Source organism: Geotrypetes seraphini, chromosome 14 (assembly GCF_902459505.1).
Source record: "Geotrypetes seraphini chromosome 14, aGeoSer1.1, whole genome shotgun sequence".
In the NCBI taxonomy this organism is placed as follows: domain Eukaryota; kingdom Metazoa; phylum Chordata; class Amphibia; order Gymnophiona; family Dermophiidae; genus Geotrypetes; species Geotrypetes seraphini.
In genome coordinates, this window is record NC_047097.1 from 74,222,407 (window position 1) to 74,249,988 (window position 27,582).

The 27,582-nt window shown below is 41.7% G+C and overlaps 1 protein-coding gene across 7 annotated transcripts in view; it reads left to right on the plus strand.

The window, feature by feature from the left end:
- Positions 1-27,582, plus strand: part of MAP2K5 (mitogen-activated protein kinase kinase 5) — a 229,552-nt gene that overhangs the window by 120,628 nt on the left and 81,342 nt on the right. For all 7 annotated transcript variants that reach the window (XM_033920062.1, XM_033920063.1, XM_033920066.1 and 4 more), the window contains one exon: positions 9,053-9,082. In XM_033920062.1, the coding sequence (XP_033775953.1) occupies positions 9,053-9,082 (30 nt within the window). The remainder of the gene's footprint in view (positions 1-9,052; positions 9,083-27,582) is intronic.

Below are 27,582 nucleotides of genomic sequence, written 5' to 3' on the forward strand. Positions count from 1 at the left end.
TGAAACCTTCTTTTCAGGCCTTTGTTCAGCAGAAGATTAAATTAATTTGTAATTCTTTTTTGTCCCTCTCTTCCTAGATCCTGCACATGTAATCAAAGCTCTGCTCTTTGTCACTTGCCCGTTAGAAGTACTTTAGTACTACTAGTATTAATTATTTCTATAGTGCTACCAGACGCTGTACAGAGTCCCAAAGAAGACAGTCCCTGCTCCAAAGAGCTTACAATCTAAACAGACAAACAGGATGTCATGGATCCAGTTAAGGGGAACGGTTAATCAGCTGGCTGGGTTGGAGGGTAGAGGAGTAGGATTAAGGATTGAAGACTATATCAAAAGGGTGGGTTTCCCGTCTGCTTTTAAACAAGGGAAGGGGATTGACGGACAAACTCGGGTAATTTATTCCAGGCATAAGAGGCAGCTAGATGAAAGAAACAAAGTCTGGGTTTGGCAGTAGAGGAGAAGGGTACAGTTGGTTTGTCCTTTTGATTTTATGAGAAATGAAAAACAAATGGTTGAGAGAGAAATTTTGAGGTATGCAGTATCTGGGTTTCTCAGAAGCGGAATCCTGCATCATTTCATATCTTCTCATCGTTCTAGAATCCTAGAACAATCAAACTGGAAGGCATTCCAAGAGATCACCTGGTTGTCCCCCCCCCCCCCCCGTTCATTATCCGCTGCGAATAGTCATGCAATATAATAGGGTTGGACAATCTGATTTGTTCTCAAAACACCTGATGTGCTTGCATTCCTTGTGGATAGTAGTCTAGACCAGTGTTTCCCAAGTCAGTCCTGAAGTACTCCCTTCCCTGTCAGGTTTTCAGGATATCCACAATGAATATGCATAACCTTGATTTGCATATACTGCCTCCTTGGGATCCTGGGCAAGTCACTTAATCCCCCCATTGCCCCAGGTACATTAGACAGATTTTGAGCCCTCCGGGACAGACAGGGAAAATTGTCTGGGAAAGAGGCTGGCTGAAAATTTCTGTCTTCTCTTTCCCTCCCTCTTCAGCATCCCATGTACAGGATAATCGAGGCACAATCTTCCAGCTGTGGAAAGACAGGCCCAGAGGTGGGGTTAGATCAGTGGTTTGTGCTCACAAAGTGATACCAAAAATTTGACACAGACAACAAGCCTGTTCTTTCCTTAGAAACTATTTGTGGCTGCAAGGTGGGGGAGGCCAAATATCCTGAAAGTCAATCATTGAAATCCCCATGACAGTGATAACTGCTGCTACCAGCTCCGCAAATCAGAGTCTGACGTGATATTGAACAGTAGGCAAATTCAAGTAAACTTACTGTCGTCAATGAAATATTTTCATTTTTTTCTTCAGCTGTGAATTTTAGTGTCTTAGACGTGACTATTGTCTGTCAGGTCTGTCAGATTGAGAACTATAGGGTTGCATCAGGTAGGAGACAGCACTTGGAGTTTTGTATGTGTTTCACAGAGTAGATCTGAAGGCAAACTGTGTGTGCGTTTGGTATCTGCACACTGGCGTTCTGAAAGTTGCCCCCACAGTATCAATTGATCATATTGTACCGTGCAGATGTTGCCCCATCCCACCCTTCCTGAAGGCTCCTGCTGCTCACTGAAGTCTGGGGGATCCCCTCTTCATTCTCTCTACGTATTTGGTTTGGATTGAGATCTTATTTTCAATGAATATGAAGGTCTCTGGGAAATCAACCTTGAAGTTGGTTTTGAAAAGCACTGTGATGGTTTCTAGGAGAAAGAAAGACCACGAGACACTTTAGTCTCAAGGGACAAGGTACATCTCATGGAAGGATTACATAGGCACTGTGGACCAAAGTGTGTCTCTTATAATGGGTGCAGTGCTCGCAAAGTAGGTTTGATCCAATATAATTCAGTGGAGTCAGTATATTGCTGGCTTTCATCTGCAGTGTGGAACTGAGAAAGGACAGGAGGAGTAAATACACTGGTGCAATGAATGTTGCAGTGGGGACGGTATGGCTAAGTCATGCATGCACAGGGTGTAATTCCTCTGAAAGAGCTAATCCTATAGATCTTAATACTACACATTCACTTGTAACGTACCAGTGTCTGTTTTATCATTCCCTCTGTGATATTCCCTAAGAACCTAAGAATAGCCTTACTGGGTCAGTCCAATAAGTAATAAGTTTATTGTATATCTAATGTGTTCCCCCTGCTCTAACAAGGGTTCTCTTGTAAATCTAATGGTCCATCAAGCCCAGTAGCCTGTTCTCAAGGTGGCCAATCCATGTCCCTAGTACCTGGACAAAACCCAAGGAGTAGCAATATTCCATGCTTCCCCCATGTCTTTCTCAATAACAGACTATGGAAATCATAGTTCTCCAGGAAATTGTCCAAACCTTTCTTAAAACCAGCTATGCTATTCGTTCTTACCACAACCTCTGGCATTGCGTGCCAGAGCTTAACCCCTATTGTCCTGTCTGTCTGTTCTAATTAGATTGTAAGCTCTTTTGTGCAGGGACTGCCTTTACATGTTTAATGTACATTGCTATGTATATCTGGTAGTGCTAAAGAAATGATAAGTAGTAGTACTAGTAGTTGTTTTGGTAAATTGTCTGTGATCCAGTAATTAACCAGTAAATTGCTGGTGGCATGCAACAATAAAAAACTGCTGACCTTTGTTCAATACCTGGGCCCCAGCATTGAATATCCAGGGCTAATAGTTGAGCCTCCAGGATCCACAAAAGACATTTATGTGGGCCCTGGCTGAATATCGGCTGGGATCTGCCATCTCTTCCCAATCCCCCAAAGCAAGTAGGTCAAGACCAGCAAGACCACCACTAGAGACCATGGTAGCCATTTTGTGATATGAGCCGCAGTGGGCAGGTGTGAAAAGACTTTGCTCAAATGACCCTGCTAGACCACCAGGATATTACAAAGTGGTCTGGACTTACTGGCTTTTAGGAGGAGGGGAGTTTGTAAGCTGTTACTGGGAGGTAACCAAAGATCTGCTGATATTCAGACCAGTTCCAAGTTCAACAGCTAAAGTTAAGACTGCCTTCTTGTTGTCCTGACTTTTACTGCCTACTTAATTGATTAGTTAGGTGCCATTGACTCGTGTTTGAGTCCTAGCGATTTGATGAATTACAGATCTAAAAAGAAATTGGTTTTGTGCTAGTCCAGTAAGGTCCTCCAGTGTCATCTTCAATGTGTCTATCCATCTTGATTGTAGGTCGCCCTCTACATCTGATTCCTTTGATCTTCCCAAATTTGATGCCTGCCAATGATCTTTCTCATCATTTAGGCTTCGAATGACATAGCCAATTTGATCTCTTCCAGAATTGATTTGTTAGTTCTTCTGGCAATCCACTGCGCACATAAAATCCTTCTCTAGAACCAAAGTTTAAATGAGTCAATCTTTCACATCTGTAATTGACCACTGAGAAAATAAGTGCCTGGACAAGTCTGATCTTTGATTGGAGTGTTTTTTCCTTATCTTTGAATATTTTGTCGAGAGCCAAGTGCTATTCTGCAGAGTATTTCCTCGCTGCTAGTTGACTTTCGGCTTTGACTTTTCTCATGTCTTCTTTGCTGCTGGTGATGCGCGTTGTATCATCTACATAGCACAGGTTGTTTATATTTCGGCCACCAACTTTGAAACCAATGCCCTCTTCTTCCAAATTTGCTTTTCTGAAAATGGCTTCTCTGTAAAGGTTGAACAAGTAAGGTGGCAAGATGCATTCTTGCCTGATGCTACATTTTATTGGAAACTAATCAGTGTTGCCATATTCTGTTCTCACTGTGGCTTCTTGATTTTCATAGAGGCTCTTTATCAGCTGAGTTATGTGTTTGAGTATTCCCATTTGTGCTAGAGTTCTCCCTAGTTTATCTTGGTCTAAATATCATTACTACCTGGTTTAAATTCTAGCTCCACCCAAGTTCCAACCCTAGATGGACCAACACTACTGTACTGAGCAGGGGCAGTCTGGGGGATATTCAGCAGCACTGTCCAGTTAATTACTGCTCAGTATCGATGGTTAGGTGGCCAGAGGCGATTTACCTGAGCAGGAGCCTCTACTGTCTAGTTAAATCACTTGGAACATCGTGCAGTAAGTCTTTTTTAATGGCTCCTTTATTATGCTAGAAACAAACATTTGTAAGCATTTTACAGAAAGAGCCTGAAAAAAGGATAAGAACAAAATATTGTGACAGTGCCCAGACATCAGCTTGTTAAGTAGTAAGGACAGAAAGAAAGCTTGTCCTTGGGAAAATGGGCAGGAACGATCGCATAGGCAGCCTTAGAAACTCAAATTCTTACTTACCTGTTGGTTACCTTTCATTGATTATTCATTATTAGGATTTATTAACCACCTTTATGAATAGATTCCATTAAGTTCCCTCTGCTCAGTGCATCACCCATCACAAGCTCTACAACAGTCCAAAAGGATAATAATTGCTCAATAAAGAAGAAATGTAGGATATCGGTGATGCTTGAGCTTTCTGTTGCTGGCATCTGAATTCAAGAAAGCTAGGTAGCAGACGGGATTGGTCCTGTTGTCTTTATCTGACTCCATTAAGTTTTCTATGGGTTGTTAATGCTTTCTCTGAAAAGTTCATTTATCCCATGACTGAAATATTAAGATTCGTTTGCCTTGAGCTGAGAATATTCCGTTGCTCCACTATAGCTGTTGAGGGGAGGACCCCTATAGCCTGACATTCCTATTATGCATCAGTGGTAACTGGAAAGAGGCCACTTATGAACTGAAAATAACACAATAAGATAGCGTGCATAGCGCAGCTGTCAAATGTTAATACTGCACTTTCAAAATTGGAGGACAGGGTAATCTGCAAAGAAAGACAGTTACAGCCCTAAGCACCTTGCTGTGCAATCTTTATATGCTATGACTTACTATGATACAATGAGACAGAGCCCCTATAATTTGATAGTCCCATTTCCTATCCCTTGTGATGAGCCCTCCATTGACTGACACACTTTTACCCCATGGCCCGTGATGAGAGGGAAGGCCTCCATTGACTAACACGCCTTTACCCATCACCCGTGATGAGAGGGAAGGCCTCCATTGACTGACACACTTTTACCCCATGGCCCGTGATGAGAGGGAAGGCCTCCATTGACTAACACGCCTTTACCCATCACCCGTGATGAGAGGGAAGGCCTCCATTGACTGACACACTTTTACCCCATCACCTGTGATGAGAAGAAAGCCCTCCATTGACTGACACACTTTTACCCCATCACCTGTGATGAGAAGAAAGGCCTCCATTGACTGATACACCTTTACCCATCACCCATGATGAGAGGGAAGTCCTCCATTGACTGACATGCTTTTACCCCATCGCCTGTGATTAGAGGGAAGGCCTCTATTGACTGACACACCTTTGCCCATCACCTGTGATGAGAGGGAAGGCATCCATTGGCTGGCACACCTTTGCCCCATCTCCTGTCCCTTAGACCGAATTGATTTCTAGTGTTCCCTTCATTTCTTTGCTACTAAGGCTCCTTTGTGCATATCCTGGCCCTCTGAACACTGATACTGTTTTTGCCTTCTTCTTATCCCCAAGGTACTTGTTAGATGTGTTCTTTATGTTTTCTGAGAATAAATATTTTCACTGGTGTACCTGAGTTTATCCATTTTGGGGAGCAATGGCAGAATTTTATATGCAGATGTTCCACATTCCAGTGGGAATTTGTCTACATAAGTTCCCTTTTGAAGAATATCCTTGGAAAACTAACCATGGGGTTATTTGTTGTGGGTAATTTTGCTTTGATAATTTACTCATATATGCAGGTGAATCAAAAATTAAAGGCAGTTGTTAAATTACATGATAACCGGAACAGAGCTAGTGAAATACAACATACAATGTGCAGTAGTTCGCTTTCTTTGGGCAAAGGGAGTGAAACCTGTGGAAATTCACCATTGGATATTGACTCAGTACCATATTGACATAGCACCATGAATCAACGAAAGGTTTATGAGTGAGTAAAAAAGGTTGTAACTGACAAAGATCGTTCTGGTTGCCCATCAACATCGCGCACACAAGAGCACATTGATAAGGAAGATACCTTGATTAGAGAATACTGATGGATATACGGGGTCTCAATTGGCTGCAGATTTGGATATCAGCTATGGATCTGCATTTGCCATAAAGCATGGTGACTTGGGATATAGGAAAGTCTGTGCATGATGGGTTCCCAAACTACTTATTGATCTGCACAAAGGAAGGGAAGAGAAAAACATTTTTATTTAAACTCCACTAATATGGAACAGGAGGATATTACTGGCTAGCCTTTATGGTAGAAGTCCTGCAAACAACAGAATGGTTGGATAGGTTGGAGTGAGCTTGGACGGCAACTTCAGCATTCGGAACCCAGGACAATACCAGACTTTACAGTCTACGGCCCAGAAATATCAAAGAAGAGACAAGTTAATCTAATCATGTATTTTTGAATGAGTATAACTTATGGGCAGACTGGATGGACCGTTCAAGTCTTTATCTGCCATCATTTACTATGGTACTTAGGAGTGCATATGACCTGTGCTGCCCCCAATTCTACTGAAACTCTAATAAAGGAAGAGCATAGCCTTCCCCTCCCACTGTGTTGCCCATTTTCGTTCTTCTCTCCAGTTCAGCCCTCCTTCCCATTTTTTCCAGTACGTCATGTTATGATTTTTGTCTCAGTTATATCCCTCCAAAGTTTTTATAATTTTATTCTCTAAGTATTATACACCACTTAGACAATCTTTTAAGCGGTCTATCCCCTCCAGGGATTCAAGACAAAGTTAGACAAGTTCCTGCTGAACCAGAACATCCGCAGGTAAGGCTAGTCTCGGGGCACTGGTCTTTGACCTGGGGTCCGCCGCGTGAGTGGACCACTGACCCAGCAGCGGCAATTCTTATGTTCTTATGTACCCTCTCTGATTGCATGACCTCATTCCAACTATAAATCTTTTCTTGTGTATTATTTCTACCCATGAGGTATTCACAAGTCTGAGTTGTATCCTGCCATTTTATCTCTCCTCCAGGGGATCCATGTTTTACAGAGCTTTTTGCTTTAGGGACTCTGCCCTGTTTGGGTAACCTTTTTCTGAACTGCCTCTGTCCACTCTGTTGGAAGCATAGATTTCAGAACTGGAGGTCGCAGTCTAGATGAGTTCCCAGTGACGTACATGGGGATATTACTTTCTCTCCCCTTCTATTTGCAAGAGAAGACCTTATGTCTTCAATGCTGATCCCTTTGGGCAGTTACCCTCAACATCTCAAGATCCAAGCCATTACCCTCAAGTCTCTAGAACGGTGGTTCCCACACCTGTCCTGGAGGACCCCCAGGCCAGTTGGGTTTTCAGGATAGCCCTAATGAATATGCATGAGAGAGATCTGCATATAATGGAGGTGCCAGGCATGCAAACCTGCTCCATGCATATTCATTAGGGCTAGCCTGAAAACCCGACTGGCCTGGGGGTCCTCCAGGAGAGGGTTGGGAACCACTGCTCTAGAACCCCTTCCCTCAGCTTCTTCTGGTTAAAAAACCACAAACCATGGCTGGCCTAGAAGTAGAAAACTCTCACATTGACCAGGAGAGATGGACCATAATGTCCACCTTCAGGAACGAGTGTGGGGAGAAGACAGATGAGCTGTTTGTCTCAGCTTAATGGTTAGGACTCCCCCTCTTCAAATGACAATTTCTATTAGTGCAGAAAGAGAATCTGTTGTGGTTTTTTTATGTAACTGTTAACCTGTTTATAAATCTAAATCTGTACAGAGAGGTCATTGGTTGGCTGAACTTAAACCATTTTACTGAGTAAATTTAATTAAGAAAATACAGTGCAACTCATAAGCAAATGAGTTTTTTCCTAGTTTTAAGTGAAACCTCCCTCTTGAGCGCTGATTGCCTCGCTCGACCCCTGGTGATACAGAACAGGCAAAATTAAAAAGGACATTAAGGCTTCATTAAATCTGAAGCACATTTAGTACAGTGATATATCTGCAGGCTATTTCAGGCAAGATTACGAGTCTCTCGAAGTTTCTTAATTTAAAATACCTTGACAAGCTCAGGAAAGAAGAAACCACTAAAAATAGACCGAAAGATGATTTAGATTTCCAAGGTTTTTGGTCCCACTTTGAGGGCTCTGTTTTATTGCATCTCTTTTATAATCAAATGGTTTTGTTATATGCATGTATATCTTCCCTGCTTGAAACAAAAGGTAATCTGCACTTCTAGATAGACCATGCTGGTCTTACTGTCCGATGCCATGCTCTAAAGAGTCAGCCTGTTCTTCCAATATAAGGCCTAGATTCACTAAACTCACCGATTGTGTCCCGACCAGTTTGCGATCGTTCCCCGACCCAATTCACTAACCTTCTGCCCGATCCATCTCCAACCCGATCCGATCCGCCCTTGCAAATGAGGGGAAATGGCATGCATAAGTAGGAAGCCATCGTTTCACTAAGCAGAACAAGAAACACCAGTTCAGTTTGCTGATCCGAAATGAAGTGACTGCTGAGGACTTGTCAAATCCCAGTATCGAGGTTATAAAACAACCATCAAAATATAAAACTGTAAAATATCCAAACTGCCTTCTATTCTGCAGAAAGCACAGTGCTAGTCCGTGGTTTTAACCCGCGGGTTTAAAGCATGTTCTGTTCCATAATCTGGCTGCACAAAAATCTTTCCTTTTAAAATGTCCACTCGTAGGGCCAGTAAGTAAACTGCAGCCACCCCTCCCCCTGCAAATGGCATCTACAACCAACAAAGATAGTGTGCGCATGCGTGGGATCTCATGTGGCCGTGCATCCGATCAGATCATTTGCAAACTGAATCGGTCACTCGGCCATGAATCGCCCAACAACAATCCAGATCGATGAGTTTAGTGAATCTTTATTTAGAAAGAGAAATCATCACCAGATGTGCACATGTGTATTGAAAAGATGGTGACCTCTGACATGTTGGTGCTGGGGATTCCCTCCTCCGAAAAGTTCATTTCTCACCATGTCTTCTGTTTCAAAAGTGTGGCTGTGGCAAATGTTTATGGCTTCATTTGATTGCATTGAAATCTCTAATCAGATCAATCTTTTCTTTTCTAGCTCGCCCTTGGGAGGTTTCCCTATCCTCAGGTAAGATTGCTCATCATTACCAACACCAGGCCACTCACATGCAAGGGAGGGGGATTTGCATCTCTTTAGCCAAGCATTGCTATTTGGGTAATATTTCTTCCGAAGACAGGACAGATCGTTTCCTTCATTTCCACACTGCCCAGGAATATAATAATCCTGAGGATTCTCCTCCACCATGCAGATTCTTAATTTAGACAAAATGGTCTGGATTAGGACTCCAACGGAGGAAATAGTTGCATCTCACAAAGAGCTGCTGGAAGCAGCAGAATCAAAGGAAAATCATTTTCCATTTGTCAGGGTTTAATTAGATTTTACTGTCCAAAGCAAGTTGCTGTGATTTTTGACTGGTGATGTATAGACTGCCCTTCAGCAATGTAAACAACAGTGACCTACTTTTTTTTTATTCTGCTTATGGTACCGTGGCTATTTGGGCTTTAAATGAAGTAAGCCTTGTCATTATCAATGAAACGGCCCGCTTATATCGGACATGGTAATGCCGAACTCTGTCTGAAAGTCTGCTCCTACATTCCATCCCTTTCCTGCAAGGACCGTCACAAGGCAGGACGCAGCTGACTTCAGGAAGAGTGGGCTTTTGCCTCGCTGGCTTCTTCTGTTCGGCTCCTTTATACTTCTAGTTCAGATTTTGGCACCATGACTCTCATTTGCTCCCTATTCGATATCACCCACTCTCTCCCCCAGTCCCAATCAGTCCAGGGAGCAGAAGGCCTGGATTGGAACCACTCAGGTCTTGCCCAAGCAGGGATTAGTAACTCAGCTCTAACAGAAACAAAACTGAGAGAGCGATTAGAAATGTGCTGACCTCTTCTCTTGGGCAGGGCAGGTCTTCAGCCTAAAACTGGATGCCCCTCTCTGGAAAATGGAAACAAACTGTCCACTGGGCTTTGGAATGAATTAGCCCTGAGTTCCTGGCAATGAGAGCTACAGAGGCTAGCAAGCCTCGGGGCATAACTGATTTAAAGGTGCTGTTGGTCTGGGCTCTTTAAGCATCTATTAACTCACTATTATTATGCAAATAATTGTTGTATTACATATCCTAATTTATGCATGGTTAGATTATGCAGATGCATGACAAACATGGTTATTGAATAATAAAAGGCAGCTCCTATTCCCATGCTGTTGAGGGAGATCTTCAAGAGATACAGCCTCGGTCTTTTTTGTAGCCACTTTCTGTTCAAGGAGCAAATGCAAAGGAATTTTCAATTGCAGCGAGAGGAAGAGCAGGAGGTAAAGGTGACGAGCTCATGTTTGCTTCAAATTCAGCAGATCTGGTGATTTCATAGATTTGTCCCTAGCCCATCTTGTCTCATGCCAAATGGGTAAGATGTATGAAAAGCAAACGCAGCAAATCCTATGTTATATGCACATAGTATAGAAATGGCCAAATTCGGAAGCAACTTATACTCACCAGCATTTGGGTAGATGATATCCTACTTACATTTCCCTGTTCTTCAAACGTGTACATCTTCAAGATCAAAATGGTTTTCATCCAGCAAAGACTACGTTGGATCACTGGAATGATTTCACCTCCAACTCAAAAAATCAGATTCATTCATTTCAGTTTCTTGGTGTTATATTTGATTCTCAGGTTGCTATTGGTTAAGACGATTGTGATCTATTAGATCTTTTCTAGATTTTCAGTCCTTACCTACCCTTTTGCATGCATTTGATTGATTATGTAATACGGTATATTGTGGTTTTTCCTCTGTAGGTTTACGTCATCTTCAAACTTTGCAGAATTTGGCGGCTAGGTTACTTTGCAAAGCGTATTTTACTTTTAAAGTTTTACTTGCTGGTCAATCACTGTGTTTCCCATCAATTACTGTTCCATATACACCATCTGGATCATTTTGTTCTCTTGACTCTTAGCACATTATGAATCTACTTGTGCTTGCGCTTACTTTTTTATTTCTCCGTTTAATTGGAATAATCTTCCATTGAATTTTCGGTTAGAGCTTTCGTTTGCAAAATGTTTTTTTTTATTTACCTTAGATTGTGTGTTGCTGATTTTGCTGTTTAATTTTCTGTGTTTTTACTTTTATGATGGTGTTCCTTTCTTTTAATCTGGTTATTTATTTGTAAGCTGCTGTATCAAGTGTTCAATCAAGATAAACCTAGTATTCTGTAACTGAAAGTAGGCACTGTTACTCCTTTCTTGACTAGGCTCCTAGCAGCTGAACTTCCTGGTTACTGGAGGGCCAGTGCAGAAAGCTTCTGTTGACAGTTAATCTTGATATTCTGCAACTGCATAACGAGATATCTAAGCAGTTTACAAAAGCTGAATTATCCGATTGTAAGCCAGTGAGTAGAGGGGTATCGCAGGGATCTGCCCTTAGTGTCTTATTGCTTAATCTGTATATGTCCTCATTAGGGGAGAGCCTTCGTAAAGCAGAAGTGGCCTATCGTATCTATGCTGATGATTGTATCTATCCAATTTTTCTTCCCTATGCTTGACTGGATGCATGAAAAGCGTGAATGAATGGCTGGTGAAACATAAATTGAGGTTATGTTGATTGGGAGGAAAGATGATCCACAATGGCCAAAAGAGATTAAGGTTAGTGACCAGGTTTTTCTGATACAACGAATGCTGAAAACTCCAGGTGTCTGGCTGGATTCAACGCTTAGCATGAAGGACCAGATTTTGTCCGTAGTTAAATCTACTTTTTCCCAGCTGCGACTGTTAAGTCACCTGAAATCAATGATGTTGATACATGATTTCCGGATTGTCTTATCAAAGTTGGACTACTGTAATGCCCTTTATTTAGGGGTTCCAACAGTACAGTGTAAAGCATTACAAATGATCCAAAATGGTTAATTTGTGGGATTAACCCTTTTTAAAGAAACTGCACTGGTTACCTGGGCAATTACATATTATTTTCAAAATTTGAACGTTGGTGTTCAAGGTCATTTACCATGGGATTCCTTGGTGTTTGTCACTGATGGACTTCTCAGAAATGCACTATGAGAACACAAGAACCTCTGCTATTTCCATTATGGGACCACTGAGGGCTCTATCTGATGTTCAGAAGTTTAGAAAAATACTTAAAACGACATTATTTTTAGAAGCATTTCAATGACGGATATGTTGTTTAATGCTGGTTTTAGGATAAATGGTACTGTGAGGATCTATGAAATCTGGGTTTTGCATTTGTAATTCAGGATATTTGTATAAGTCTTGTATGTTTTATGTACATTACTTTTACCGCTTAGCAATAGGCGGCTCATAAATTTTTTAAATAAATAAATACTGTTAGTAATTTGTAATTTTTCTTTAAAATCCAGCATCATAGTGGAAGACCGAGGGTGGCTAAGATTGCATCAATTTTCCAGAGGTAATTCAGGAAATTATAGACTGGTGAATCTGATGTTGCTGCCAGGCAAAATGGTAGACAGTATTATAAAGAACAAGATGACAGAGTAGTCTCCCGATGGACTTGGTGGAGATGAAGACTGTATCTGAATTCAAGATAGTGTGGGACAGGCATGAGGGATCTCTTAGGGAGAGGAGGAGATAGTGGATGGGCAGACTGGATGGGCCATTTAGCCTTTATCTCTCATCATGTTTCTATAAGCACGGATTAATGAGAGAAAGCCAACATAAATTTAGTCAAGGGAAATCTTGCGTCACCAATCGACTGCATTTCTTTGAAGGGGTGAGTGAACATGTGGCTAAAGGTACCTCATGAAGGACTTCTGAGGAAATTAGAAAGTCATGGCATAGGAGGTAATGACCTTTTATGGACTGAGAACTGATTGAAAGACAGAAAACAGAGAGTAGGTTTAAATGGTGAATGTTCTCATTGGAGAAGGGTAAATCTTGGACCACTGCTGAACATATTTATCAATGATCTAGAGATGGGAATAACTAGTGAGATCATTAAATTTGTTGATGACACAAAGCTGTTCAAAGTTGTTAAATCGCAAGAGGAACTTAAGATAAGAATTGCCAAGGGATAGAGCAATTCTTCTCCATCAAGCTAGTCAGTCAGCTTTTTGGGATTCTCCTAGTGAATATGCACGAGAGAGATTTCTGTAAAACGGAGGCAGGGCCTGCAGATTCATTGTGGACATCCTGAGGACCTGATTGGCTTGAACAGCGAGAAGATCCCTTATAATGAATGGTATAGATTTATTTTACAAAATGTGGTGGTACTTTGGGTGAAAGATAGTGTGTTGAGTTTGGTTTTCCATATTGTGGGATGATATTTCTGTGCAACTCCCTGATACTAACTAGACTATCCTCCCTGGTTTGAATGATCTGAAATATGCTCCATCTTAAAGAGTTCTTCTTTTTCTGAGGTGAATTGACTGACAGGGGATTCCTGGGCTCTGCAGCTCATCTCGTTCTGCCCTTCAAAAAAGCAAGTCCAAATTCCCTCCTGTTCACTGACTTTGCTCCTTTCCTAAAGTTTCCTCTTCCCGCCAGTGCTCTACTCATCTTTTCTTGGCATTAGGTCAGCCACCTAGAATTTTGTGTGTAACTGTATTCACAGGCCTCAGTTTTTCTGGCCTGAGGCAGGGTAGAGGGATATATTTTAGAAAAAACATGCAGGAAAATTGGGGGGGGGGGGCCTCAGAGCGGAGATATAGATGTGCTTTTGGTTCCTGGGGGGTAACTTTAAAAAGGTCAATATCTGTAGTCTGCCTGTACACAGTTCTAAGTGGATTACAAATAATGTTAGGCACCTCCCTAGAGAAAGCCACACTTTCCCAGAACTAGCCCTTTCCCTCCTTCTGCGGGGACACTTGGAGAGAAGCTCTGGCAAAGCACCTTTCCTGCTCTACGGAGCCAGGAAGAAGCATTCAAATAGATCAGAAAGGTGCCTTTTAAATCAGGAAGCAAAGTATCCCCTGACAGCAAAGGATGAGGAAAAGCTTTGTGTCTCCAGTAACACCCAGACCATATAGATGTATTTAAAGTGTGTGTCTATACAAGGGCTTTCTTTTCCCTCTATTGGCTACAATACAAGATTCTGCTTAATAAATTACATAAAAATGACCTGAAGTTAAAAAAAAAAAAAAAGTATATATAAAAATCCCTGAGCAAATAGTGCCCGTGGTATTGTAAAGCTCAGAATGTGTTCACGCCTCATTAATTTCTGACTTCTCTTTCTTCATCTTTAAATTTCTTTTCCCCCACCCCCCCGTGTTGAAAAACTTTGGGCTCCCTGCTGCTGCGCTGATTCTCATCTTGCTGTTAATTTTCCCTGCTCCATATGGTGCTCCAGACATTTCACCTGGAGGCTGTACTAGAATTTGCTGTAGTGATCGCACTTCCGGAGGCCAAAGCTGTCATTTAAGGTTCCTGGTGCATCTGTCTGTGCCAGGCTCCCTCTTTTTTCCCTTTCTGGCACAGTCGCGTGTGAATAGCAAATTGGATGCACCTGAGATTGAGATGATTAGTGGGTTTGGGGAGGATGGACTACTTCTAAGATGATCTGGCAGGAGGTCAGAACAGCAACTGCAGGTAAATGTGCTCCTACACCTTGCGTGGTGAGCAAGGAGACCGAGCACGCCAAGATCCAAGCGTTCGGAAGTGTGGAAGATATTTCATCCTGCCTTGTCATTGATTAGGAAAAAAGCCTTTAATTTTCATCGCACCCCATGTTGTGATTAATTTGCATTCTTTGTCAGAAGTTAATGGAGTTTTTTATGATTCTCTCTGAAACCCTTGAAGACATCCGACTTGATCTGATGTTTATAGAGAAAGTGCCAGCGGAATTCTCCATTCTTTTTATTTTTTCTAAAGGTTTGATTGATGTCAGAAAGCTTGATGCTATTCCAAACAGCTTTTTAAGCCATTTTAAAGAATTATTTGAGTAAAATGCATGTAGGCATCATGGAAAGACTCAAGATTATCTGTATAAAAATTATAAAAAGACATTACAAAAATCTGTTTCAAATAAAAAAAAAAACAACGGACTAAATTGGATAAATGGATTGTAAAAAGCCAGGAAGTGAAATGGAGAGAGATGTAAAGACAGCCTCATCTTTCTGCTTTCCTAATGTTCTTGGCTCTCTCCTTGTTCCATTCCATCCAGTCTAGCTTTCATCAGGGAACCATCAGGCAAAGCTTCTCAAGTACTCATTCCTACCCAAGCACAATCTCACCCTGTTCTCTTCAGGGATTTTTGACTGGAGAAAACTGTGAGGACAAAAAAATTTGAATTAAAGAAACCCTCGCACACACATCAAAGGGGAACTCTGTTTTTCAGGAGCTCGTATTAGGCCTGCTTAGCTTCCTAATTCATGGCCAATATTCAGCAACATGAAAAAGAGTGATTTAAAACAAGAAAAATGAAAAAATACCTTAGGACTAGTTTTACTAAAATGCACCAGGAACTTGCAGTAAGTATTGTGTGGTAATGTACACTTTTAGAAACATCTAAGAATCGCCAAAGAGTAACGAGATTGGTTTCCTCTTTGGGATCTTGCCAGGTAGTTGTAAACTGGGTTGGAAAGGGGATTCTGGGCTTGATGGACCTTCAGTCGGTCCTATGTTCTTGTGCTACCAATCCCCATGTCCATCTCATTAGCAGACTTTTCCTTCAAGAGCTCATCCAAACCTGATTCCTCTTCCTCCAGCAATGAGTTTGAAAGCTTAGTTATTCTTTGACTTAAAAAATGTTTCCTCCTAGTTTAGCTGAATGGTAACTCACCTTCAGCTAGCAGCGAGTTTGAGCCAAAGAGATGCAATAAAAACTGAGCAGGTAATACATCACCTGTTTCATATCAATCCAGTAGAATGGTACAGGGACCTGTGGGGGGAAGATTCATCAAAGTGCTTTTTTTTTACTGCACTTTTTCCACCAGGTTCAGTAACCTGTGAGATCCCGTTCTGCAGATTACTGGATCCCATGGCAAAAGAGTAAGACTACTATAGTGCTTCTAGACTTACACAGCACTGTACATTCAAGACACGGTCCCTGCTCAGAAGAGCTTACAATCTAATCAACAGACAAACATGAGAAGTAGAGGGTTGGGGAGACCATCCCAATTGTGAGCTACTTCTCAAGCAAAGCTATTTAACATGTCTAGGAGCATAAGGCCACAAAGCTGCATCTTGATGCTCTCGGGATGAGCCCCCCCCCCCCCCCCACCAGTTTCCACTCCCCCCAACTCAAGCACCGCCTACCTCTTACAAGTACAAGCCTCCCTCCCCCCCCACTCTACACCTTAACGTCATTGGCAGTCTGGGAGGGTCTTTGGTCAGGAGTGATACCCAGTCTGGCACCACATCTGAAATGTGTTTGCATGTTTTGCATCTCATTATCACTTAATCCATGGCGACTTGATATCCTGGCAGTATTTTTTGTCAAAAGCATTAGGGTCAAGTCGTGTTAAGAGCTAAATAGATGCAGCTCGATGAATTCAGGCAGAAAAATAAAAAAATTTTAGCTTTAAAGTGGAGCAAAATGCAAGGCAAGAAACCCCTTTGCTCCTTCTTCTTCTTCATTCAGCAGAATAGTTCCTTTCCTCCGCTTACCTCCCAGGTTGTCCAAGCTTCACCTCATCCTGTGGACAAGCTATTTCGGGCAGTTCTTCCCAAACCCTAGCCAGCCCCATTCCAGTATCAAATGCCATTGGATTAGTTTCAAGTTTATAATTTAGACGAAACGAACATGTCAAAAAAACCTCCAAATGACCGATTCATATAAAAAGCATCAGCCATCATAGTTCATCTTAGGAAACAAATGACGCTTTAACAGTTTTTTAAATTGACCCAGATCTTTTTGTTGCTTGATATATTCTGGAAGCATTAGATCTCATCGTCTGCAGACGTAATTTTCACATTTGCTTTCCCTTTATCCTCATCTACATCTATGTTGGATTTCATGAGCAATATAACACCAGCCAGCCTTGGTCTGCACAGTTGAGAACAAATCTAGCCTTAAAAAATTGGGCACATTTTCTAGATCAAGGTTAAATAATAGATCATACTTAAAATGCATTAGGAAAGTTATTGGATTATTTACACGTTTATCATATTGGTGACCTGCTGAGGTCAAATTACAGTGTATCTATTCATGCTGTAGGCAGGTTTTTCATTGTCTGGACGCAAGAGCTATTCTTTGTGAGTCTTTAATGCAGGAGCCTGTCTTGGTGAAGAACACTTTTAGAAAACATCGCAGCTTTCGCTTGTATTCTGTGAAAGAGGAAGTGATGTCTGATAGCATTTAGTGAAAGCTTGAAATTATGAATTTTATTATAATAATAAGGAATATTTGAAAAATGTTCCTTCTAGGAAGCTTTTAGAAAATTATACAGCTGTATACATAGAAATATGAGGGCAGATAAAGGCCAAATGGCCCATCTAGTCTGCCCATCCGCAGTAACCATTATCTCTTTCAGAGATCCCACGTGCCTATCCCAGGCCCTCTTGAATTCAGGCACAGTCTCTGAGAGACTGTTCCACGCATCGACCACCCATGCACAATAGTGGATTAGAAAAAGTGTTCCTCATACGCAGGCTGCGTGCAGCTCAGGTGGGACTTACTTGCATGCACACTTTCATACCATCTTTGAGTGTTGCCCATTTACACACTATTGGGGCTCACTCTGGCAGCTTATTTTATAAAAGCACAGTGTTGCCTTTTTGCAACTTACATGTAGTCTGCTATTGAGATATTCTTTCCCTGGGATCGGTAGCATGAAGTCTTCTTACTCTTTGGGTTTTTGCCAGGTACAATACTTGGGACTTGCATTGGCCAGTGTTGAAAACAGGAGACTGGGCTAGATGGACCATTGGGCTGTTCCAGGATGACTCCTCTTATATTCAAGAAACAAAACAGGAAACTGCACTTATACAAATGGCAAAAATTACCCGACATGGCAACACACTTCACCCTGTGCTTTCTTCAGAGGTACAGATACAAGAAGGAACTGTAAGAGGATTTTCACTTGAAGCCTGGCACCATGTCAGGTAATTATCCAAACCTTTTTTAAACCCCGCTAAGCTAACTGATTTCACCTCATTCTCAGGCAACAAATTCCCAAGTTTAATTGCATGTTGTGTGAAGAAATATTTTCTCCATTTTGTTTTAAATCTACTTTATAGCTTCATCACATGCCCCCTAATTCTAATATTTTTGGAAAGAGTGAACAAGCGAGTCACCTCTGCCCCTTCCACTGCACTCATTTTATAGACCTCCATCATATCATACCTGAGCCGTCTCTTCTCCAAACTGAAGAGCCCTAGCCGCTGTAGCCTTTCCTTGTAGGGGAGATATGATTGAAGTCTACAAAATCCTGAGTGGTGTCAAACGGGTACAAGTGGATCGAATTTTTACTGCATCGAGATTTACAAAGACTAGGAGACACTCAGTGAAGTTACAGAATAATACTTATAAAACTAATAGGAGGAAATATTTTTTCACTCAGAGAATAGTTAAGCTCTCAACGCGTTGCCAGAGGATGTGGTAAGAGCGGTTAATGTAATTAGTTTTAAAAAAGGTTTAGACAAGTCCATAGTCTGCTGTTGAGACAGACATGGGGGAAGCCAATTGCCCTGGATCAGTGGCATGCAATGCTGATGCTATAAGACGAGATACTGGGCTAGATGGACCATTGGCTGTTCTTATTTTCTTAACCCTTTTTTCATTTTTGTTGCCCTTCTTTGTATCTTTTTGAATTCCCCCATATCTTTTTTGAGATACGCCAAGTAGAACTGCACACACTATTCAAGGGTGGCCCTACAAGGGCATTCTAACATTTTCATCTTAGGAATTATTAGGAAAAGAATGGAAAACAAACATTGAGCTGAGGGGTTCAAAGTATCCTCAACAATAACACCTAGATCCTTTTTCTGGCAGTGACTCCTAACACAGAACCAGCATCTCGTAGCTATAGTTCGAGTCACTATGCAATTGCTCACATTATACATCATCTGCCATTTTGACTCTCAGTCTCACAAGGTCCTCTTGCGATTTAACAACTTTGTGTCATCAGCAAATTTATCTCATTAGTTATTCCCATCTCTAGATCATTGATAAATATGTTAAAAAGCAGCAGTCCCAGCACAGGCCCCCTCCTGGGGGAACCCCACTCTTTACTGGAACAGTGCTGGAACAATGGACAACTACTTGGCAGCTAGGCTTCAATGCTAAAAAATGCAAGATAATGCATCTGGGTAAGAGAAACCCGCGTAGAACTTATGTACTAAATGGTGAGACCTTGGTTAGGACCAGGGCGGAACACGACCTAGGGGTGATCATTAGTGAGGACATGAAGGTTGCCAATCAAGTGGAGAAGGCTTCCTCCAGGGCAAGACAAATGATGGGGTGTATCCGCAGAGGTTTCGTCAGCAGGAGACCTGAAGTTATGATGCCGTTGTTCAGAGCCATGGTGAGGCCTCACTTGGAGTACTGTGTTCAGTTTTGGAGACCACACTACCGAAAGGATGTGCTGAGGATCGAGTCGGTTCAGCGAACGGCCACCAGGATGGTCTTGGGGCTCAAGGATCTCACGTATGAAGAAAGATTAAAAAAATTGCGGCTGTACTCACTTGAGGAAAGAAGAGAACGGGGAGATATGATTGAAACATATAAGTACATCACGGGACACATCGAGTCAGAAGATGATATCTTCTGGCTCATGGGACCCTCGACCACCAGAGGGCATCCGCTGAAAATCAGGGGAGGGAAGTTTAATGGCGACTCCAGGAAGTACTTCTTCACCGAAAGAATAGTGGATCATTGGAACAGACTCCCACTCCAGGTGATAAAGGCCAGCAGCGTGACGGATTTTAAGAGAAAATGGGATACTCACGTGGGATCTTTAAGGGAGTAAATTCAGGGGAGGGGATACTTGGAATGGGCAGACTTGGTGGGCTATAGCCCTTTTCTGCTGCTTTTTTCTATGTTTATATGTTTCTACCCTTCTCCATTGAGAATATTCACCATTTAAACCCACTCTCTGTTTCTGTCTTTCAGCCAGTTCTTAATCCATAAAAGGACATTACCCCCTATCCCAGGACTTTCTAATTTCCTCAGAAGTCTTTCATGAGGTACTTTGTCAAATGCTTTTTGAAAAGCCAAACACACAATATCAATTGCTTCACCGTTATCCACCGGTAGGCCTTGAAATTCAGTTCATCATGTCATTTAAATGGTGTGTTTTTTTTACTGAGCTTGGCACCTAAAAAAAACCGACGTGGATTAGTGAATCCGAACTAAAGGCTTTACTTCAGGTCTTTGCTTTATAATCTCCCTAACCAACAGTGTACAGAAGGCGACCTCTAGATGAATTAAGCACAACTGCATAAAAACCAAGGAGAGAATCTCAAATTACATTCACATTACAGGTATCCAATGTAAGGTGTCCAGAGATGGGGAAATTGTTTGAGGAACAAGACATTATTGCCAATTTTAGATATTAGAGAAGAGCAAAGCATACCAAAAGCACCTATAACTTTGCTTCAGCGGATATAGCAAAGCTTTTGACTTTGTGGATCACGATAAACTATGGAGAACTCTAGCACAAATGTAAATACCCAAATTCAGCTGATAAAGAGCCTCTACAAAAATCGTGAAGCTGCAGTGAGAACTGAATATGGTAATACTGATTGGTTTTCAATAAAACGTGGCATCTTGTCACCTTACCTGTTCAAGATTTATGGTGAAGCCATCTTCAGAAAAGCAAATTTGGACTTCTCTTTTAGGAACTGTTCCATACTTTTTTTAAACCCTGCTAAGCTAACTGCTTTTACCATATTCTCCAGCAACAAATTCAAGAGTTGAATTACACATTGTGTGAAGAAATATTTTCTCCAGTTTGTTTTAAATCTACTACACAGTAGCTTCATCACATGCCCCCTAGTCCTAGTATTTTTGGACAGAGTAAATAAGTGATTCGCCTCTACCCTTTCCACTTTATAGACCTCTGTCATATCACCCCTGAGCCGTCTCTTCTCCAAGCTGAAGAGCCCTAGTCGCTTTAGCCTTTCCTCATGGGGAAGTCGTCCCATCCCTTTTATCATTTTCATCACCCTTCTTGGTACCTTTTATAATTCTTCTTATCATTTTTGAGATACGGCAATCAGAACTGCACACAGTATTCAAAGTGCGGCCGTACCATAGAGTGATACAAGGGCATTCTAACATTTTCCTCTTTGTTTTCCATTCCTTTCCTAGCATTCTATTTGCTTTCTTAGCAGCCGCCGCACATTGAGCTGAGGGTTTCAACATATCCTCAATGATGCTACCTAGATCCTTTTCCTGGGCTGTGACTCCTAACACGGAACCCAGCATCATGTAGCTATAGTTCGGATTCCTCTTTCCCACATGCATCACTTTCACTTGCTCACATGAAATATCATCTGCCATTTTGACTCCCAGTCGGACAAGGTGCTCAATTGTCTTGCGATTGAACAACTTTGTGCAAATTAATTCTCACTAGTTATTCTCATCTCTAGATCACTGATAAATATGTTAAAAAGCAGCAGTCCCAGCACAAACCCCTGGCTTGACAACTGTTGGAAACAGGATGCTGGCCTTGATGGACTTCGGTCTGTCCCAGTATGGCAATTCTTATGTTCTTAGTGTAAGCTTAGTGGAATAGAGAAGGAAGGGAAAATGGTGATGCCAGAGGTATGGAAGAAGGTTACTCCTGTTTGTTGACTTGGCTACTTTAAAAACTGCATTTCTGTGCTATAAATAACCTTTTTGCCAGCTCAATAATGAAGCTAATTTTTTCAAGAAAGTAAAGCACTATATGCCCCAAAACTGAGCAAATTGAACTGAATTAATTTCTGGCTGCTTTGCAAGAGCCAAAGGAAAGTTTTGAGCAGATTCTGGAATCAGATTTAGTCATTTTCTGTAATGAGAATGCACTGGCAACAGAATGAAAATGAGCTCTGGACCAGGACTTTATAGTACTTGATAATATGGCCTGTTCTCCAGTTAATGCCTGCAATGAGGAGGTAAGAGGTGTCTTTTCTAGTTAAAATAAAGGAATGAGTCAAGCTTGAAGAGTGGTAAAAGTGCAATGAGAAGAATTTGTCAATTGCTGGGCCCTCCATGAATCTCTGCCACACAGGCTCTAGGGCAGATCATAATTCTAGGGAGTGTGGCAGGAAATGAAAGGCACGATTTGTGTGTTCTCTGATTGATCTACAGGTTTTCTGTGATGCTGTCCAGAGCTGAAATCTGAAGGATAGCTTTTTGCAGCTTCTCCACATGAACTCTTGGAGAATTTGTGTTTTTAGTGAAGGAGAACTGCTTGAGGCTTCATTTTATAACTGAGCACATGTGTAAGAAGAACAGCGCAATTTTACATTTATTGAGATGGCTTGGGGAAATCCACTGCTTATTCCTAAGATAAACAACATAAAATTGGTTTTACTTTGGGACCTGGGTTGGCCACTGTCGGAAACAGGATACTGGGTCCCAGTATGGCAAGTCTTAAATGTGTGACTTGCGAAGGTTTCACTTACATTTATACTGCATCTCTGACAAGCACCCATTTTCAGGATCAGTTTTCATGCTTTTCAATTATGTTCACATAAATACCAACCCTATCTCCATAGTAAATGACGGCAGGTGAAGACTAGCATGGTCCATTCAGTCTGCAGTTGTTACTTCGTGCTGGGTTTTCTCTCTCTTTCTTTTATTTCTTTGAGTGGAAACAGTCTGTATTACCTCCATCTTCTTCCCATACACAGTAGGGATCCTCAGTGGAAATCCCAGGCCTTTTTCATCACCACCAACTCCCAGGAAAGAACATTCCAGGCACCCACCACCCTCTCTAAGAAAAAGTATGTCCTGATGTTTCTTTTCAGTTCCCCATTTGAAACTTCTAATACTAGAGTCTCTCCATTCTTGGAAAAGGTTGGTTTGTTCATTGAAATCTTTCACCTATGAAATGTCTGTATCATATCTCCCCCATCCCTCCTCTCCTTGACTGTTTACTTGTTCAGTCTGTTCTGGCAGAGACTCCATGCCATTTTGTTCTCTTCTCTCTGAACCCTTTTGAGGCCTTTTGTTTCCTTGGCAAGGTGCAACTTCCAAAGCTGACATAGTACTTCTGGTTGTCCGTCTCTATGCAGCCAAGCATCACCTTGAGAACCTCACTCTAAGGCCTCTTGACTGGTCCATACACATCAGCCTCCCAGCTGTTTTGCATTTCTGCACTCCAAATACATCGATCTACATTTTTTCACATTAAACTTTAACTGCCAGGCAGCCCAAGCTTCCAATTTTTGTAGATCACTTCTCATGCTTTCCAGAGTGTCATTTTTCTTTTAATTTGAACAACACAGACTTGGACTCTGAGGTCTTTTCCTCCTGTATACTCATTCATTGAGATATGCAATGTTTTGACACTTCATTACTTAGAGTGGGGTATGCTATGCTTTTGCCCTGGATCGGTAGCATGGAATATTGCTACTCCTTGGGTTTGTCCACCGTGAGAACGGGCTACTGGGCTTGAAGAGCCTTTGATCTGCAGATCTACTAACAACGTTTTGATACTGTGCCCTGAATGAAATCCCGCTGTTTTCCTCTCACACCGCCAGCTTCTCTTTAAAGAACTTCCCTAACTGAAAGAAGTTAGGGTTTCTAGATTCCACCTTAGCTTTTGTATCAAACCACACTGTTTAGTGATCACTGCTGCCCATCTGGAGATTAGATCTACTTTCTCCACCCTTAAGGACTAAATCGTGTTGATCTTCCCCTAGTAGGTTCTATCACCATTTGTCTTAGCAAAGCCCTTGGTAAGGCATCCACTCTCTCTGCTTCTTTCTAAATTTGCGCAGCTGGAAAGTATCAAATGTGGGTGAAATTATGCTGCCTGCTATGGCCGTTTCTTACGTATTTTCAGAAAGCCCATTCCTGTGGTTTAGCCACAGAAATGCTTTTGGAAAGCAAACTTCCCTTCTCGTTCTCAAAGCTAATTAAGCTGCTTGAACTCAGTTAGGGAGATGCCATATGCTGGCAGGTGGGGAGAGAGCCTGATCATTGAAACCCAAAGAAGAGAGGGCAGAACTTTGACTTAGCTTTAGCTCATGCCTTTCAGCCAGGATGAATCCAAAATGCTTTAGAGCTCATTTCCAGAGGGAAATAAGACTGAACTTCATGGAAGAACACGCTGCTGGGGGTAAGGGAAGCAGAAATGAAAAATGAAAGCAAGTGAGCAACAGAAATGTTCACAGATCCTTTGGCAGTAAACAGCATCATTAAGGGTTTTTTTATTTCAGTTTTGCTTCCTGAGGACATATTAATAAAATATTTTGAAAGTGCCGCCTACTTAACCACTTATTTTTTATGACTCTAAGTAAATCAGGAGCTGCTGTGATCTTTATACAAACTTCATGTAAGCGTCTCATTGCTAAAAGTAAAGCAAGGATAACTGAAGAGTTACCTTCAAAGCGGGAATACAGCACAGACAGCTGAATTGTGCTCAGAGCCTCTCAACTTCGGATGGTTTGTGTAATGCAAAAATACTGGAACAAGAGGAATGTGAAGGTGTTCGGCTGCAAGACTGCCTTCCTTTTGCTTCTGAGATGATGATCCTCAGGTGAGATTAGTTGCTTTTGGAGGGAACACAACTAAATGATTTGAGGTTTCAAGGGACGGACAGACATAACATTAAGGTCTATTTTATGTCATCTAAACTAGGTGATTTACAAGTTAAGAGGCCTCTAAGGAAGTATGGGGAATAGTAGGTACATCACATCAATGAGTATAAGAGACTTTGTTGCAGGTCGAGAGGGTAAAGGGAGGAAAAATCTAAAATGTTCATAAATATGTTTTACTCTGCTGAGATTAAGCTCCATTAGATTGAGCAGGATATAAAAACGGAATGAAGAAACCCAGTTGGTCAAGAGGACCTGCACTTTCCATTCAGTCTGCCTAACACTTTGCTTGATCGTGACCTTCTGTCCAGACTAGCCTAAGAATTGCACAGTGGCAATACCCAGAAGCTGCTCTTTTCCAGAATTAAGTTATAGACATCTCTGTGCAATACCATTTTTCACTTGCCCCCAATTTGAACCACTTAGCCAAGTCTTCAACTGTCCTCTTCCCCCCTCCCTTTTCTGGTCAAGATCAGAAACGTCTTTAATCCCGTTCTGAAGGTGGAATAAGTGTTAGACAGGTGGAGGTGATTCCAATGGCAAAATAACCCAAAAAAGCCCAAACAGTTGCTACAAATTCCATCTTTGATGGAGGCGGTATTGAATCAGGAATCAGAAAGATATTTGGGAGAGTTCGATCAGGATTTTAAAGGTTTTCTGAACATAATAGGAACCAATGGTTGTCTTGGAAGCTGGTTCGTATTTCCATTCTTTGTGAAGCAGTGAAATGCGCATGTTATGCATGGTTTATAGCAGTGGTCTTCATTGCATGGCCCACGAGCCAATGGCAGCCCTCCAAGACCTCTGGGGTGGCCTGTGGAGAATATCATCCACCCACCCCCTATCGTCGGGATCCGGCACATTCTTATCCTTTCTTGTTTCCAGTGCTGCACTCTTCAGGTTGGGGGCAATATGAGTGAAGTAAGCCCTGGAAGGCTTTCCCTTTGCTACAGCTTCCTGTCTCTGAAGTAGGAACCTGTAGCAAAGGGAAAGCTTCCAGGGCTGCCAAAGGCAGGATGTTTACTCCACTCACACTTCCTGCACCCCAAAGAGTGCAGTGCTGAAAACAAAAAGGGTGAAAACACCCCAAATTCCGGTGGAGGGGGTAGGGAGAGGGTAGTACAGAAATGCTGGACTGTGAAGATGGGGAAGAAAGAGTAAGAAGATGGCAGACCTCTATGGAACAAAAGAAGAGAAAGGGAGGAGTGCAAGGGCAGATCACAGGAGAGGGAAGGAGAGAAGGATGCAGAGCGGAGATGGAAAGGAAGGAGGGGAGAGAGATATGCCAGACTGCCAGAAAAGGAGAGAGATAGACCACGGGAAGGGGTGATGGGAAGGAGAGAGAGATGTCAGGGAAGGAGCAGAGCGAAACCAAATCACAGTAGGGGGGAGGGAAGAGAAGGAGGGGACAAATACCAGACCATGGGAACATCTGGAAGGAGTAGAAATGCAGTGGACAAAACTGAAAGGAGTGACAAGACCTTTTTGTGAGGCAAGTAAGTAAGAGGAAAAGGCTGCTTTGGTTCTCAAATGTACTAGCTGAGAAGGTAAGGAGTAAGAGGCTAGCTTTCATAAACTGCAGTCCAGGATGACAGGCAAAAATATCTGGAAAAGTTAAGAGAGGCTGGTTGAGTAGTCGGAAAAGCAAAGATACAAATGGAAGAAAAAATAGCTGATACGGTAAAACGGGGAGACAAAACATTTTTTAGCTATATTAGTGATAGGAAGAAGTGCAAAAGTGGCATTTTGAGACTCGAAAGTGAAGGGACGAAATATGTAGAAGCTGATAAAGAAATGGTTGAATTGCTTAACAAATATTTCCGTTCTGTGTTCATGGCTGAAGCTCTGGGAGCAGAACCACAGAAGACAAACATCCTGATCGATTTTCAGAGGATTGTGTTTGTGAGGAGCTAAGTAAACTAAGCGATGGGGCCGGATGGGGTACATCCGAGGGCATTTTTAAAAATATTTATCATTTTCCACAAACTTGTTGGAGAAATACAGTAAGAATAACATCACAACTTAAATCCAGAATAAAGTTTTTCCTTCCTTAGACCCCCAATAAAGAACTGGCATATTTTAAATGATAATCTTTAAGGAAAAGCGAAGCACCAATGGTCTGTCCCTTTCATCCTTCTATCAGTTATACTGAGGGGATTCCAAAAAGGCCGTCAGTTGCGCTGGCAGAAAGAAAACGTATTTAATGATACACTTGCCCTGGTCTCTTGCTTTCTTCTTTCTTGTGTAGGTTTGGAATAATTCTTTGGAGCGTCGGAAATATTGTTTCATAAAGGCATTTAAGTCCTGCTCAAAGATGAAGGAAGCCAACAAAGTAGTCCTTAGCGAAGATTTTGTAATGGATTCTTCCAGAAGAGCTGAAATATGTTTCAGATCCATTTGAGCAGATTGAATATTTTCTTCTTCCATTACTCCCTGAGACTGTTTAAGTAAATAATAAATCGTATTAAGCAGAGGAATAGATGTTAATGAATATTTAAGTATTTCCACCAAATAACTTTTCAATATTTCAGAAGAAGATATCCCGGGAGTTTTAGGGAAGTTCAAAATATGTACATTTACGGCCTCTTTTACAAAGCCACGCTAACGGCCCCAAAGCCCACAGAGATTTAAAGGGCTTCGGGGCTGTTGCCGCATGGCTTTGTTACTCTTCGGTTATAGTTTCCAATGTTCTCAATTTTTCTATGCAATATTGCATTATCTTTAATAGCTTTTTGAACTTAAAAAGATCTTATAATCTTGGTGAGATTGAATTTCAGTTTGCATTTTAGTTATAGAATTCTTTGTCTCCTTATTAATTCATCCATTTTCCCTCCCAAAGCCAGTTGCTCTCTGGATGTTTTTTTCAGCGTCACAGCATTCAGTTTCTTCGACATTTTCCAAATCACCTCCA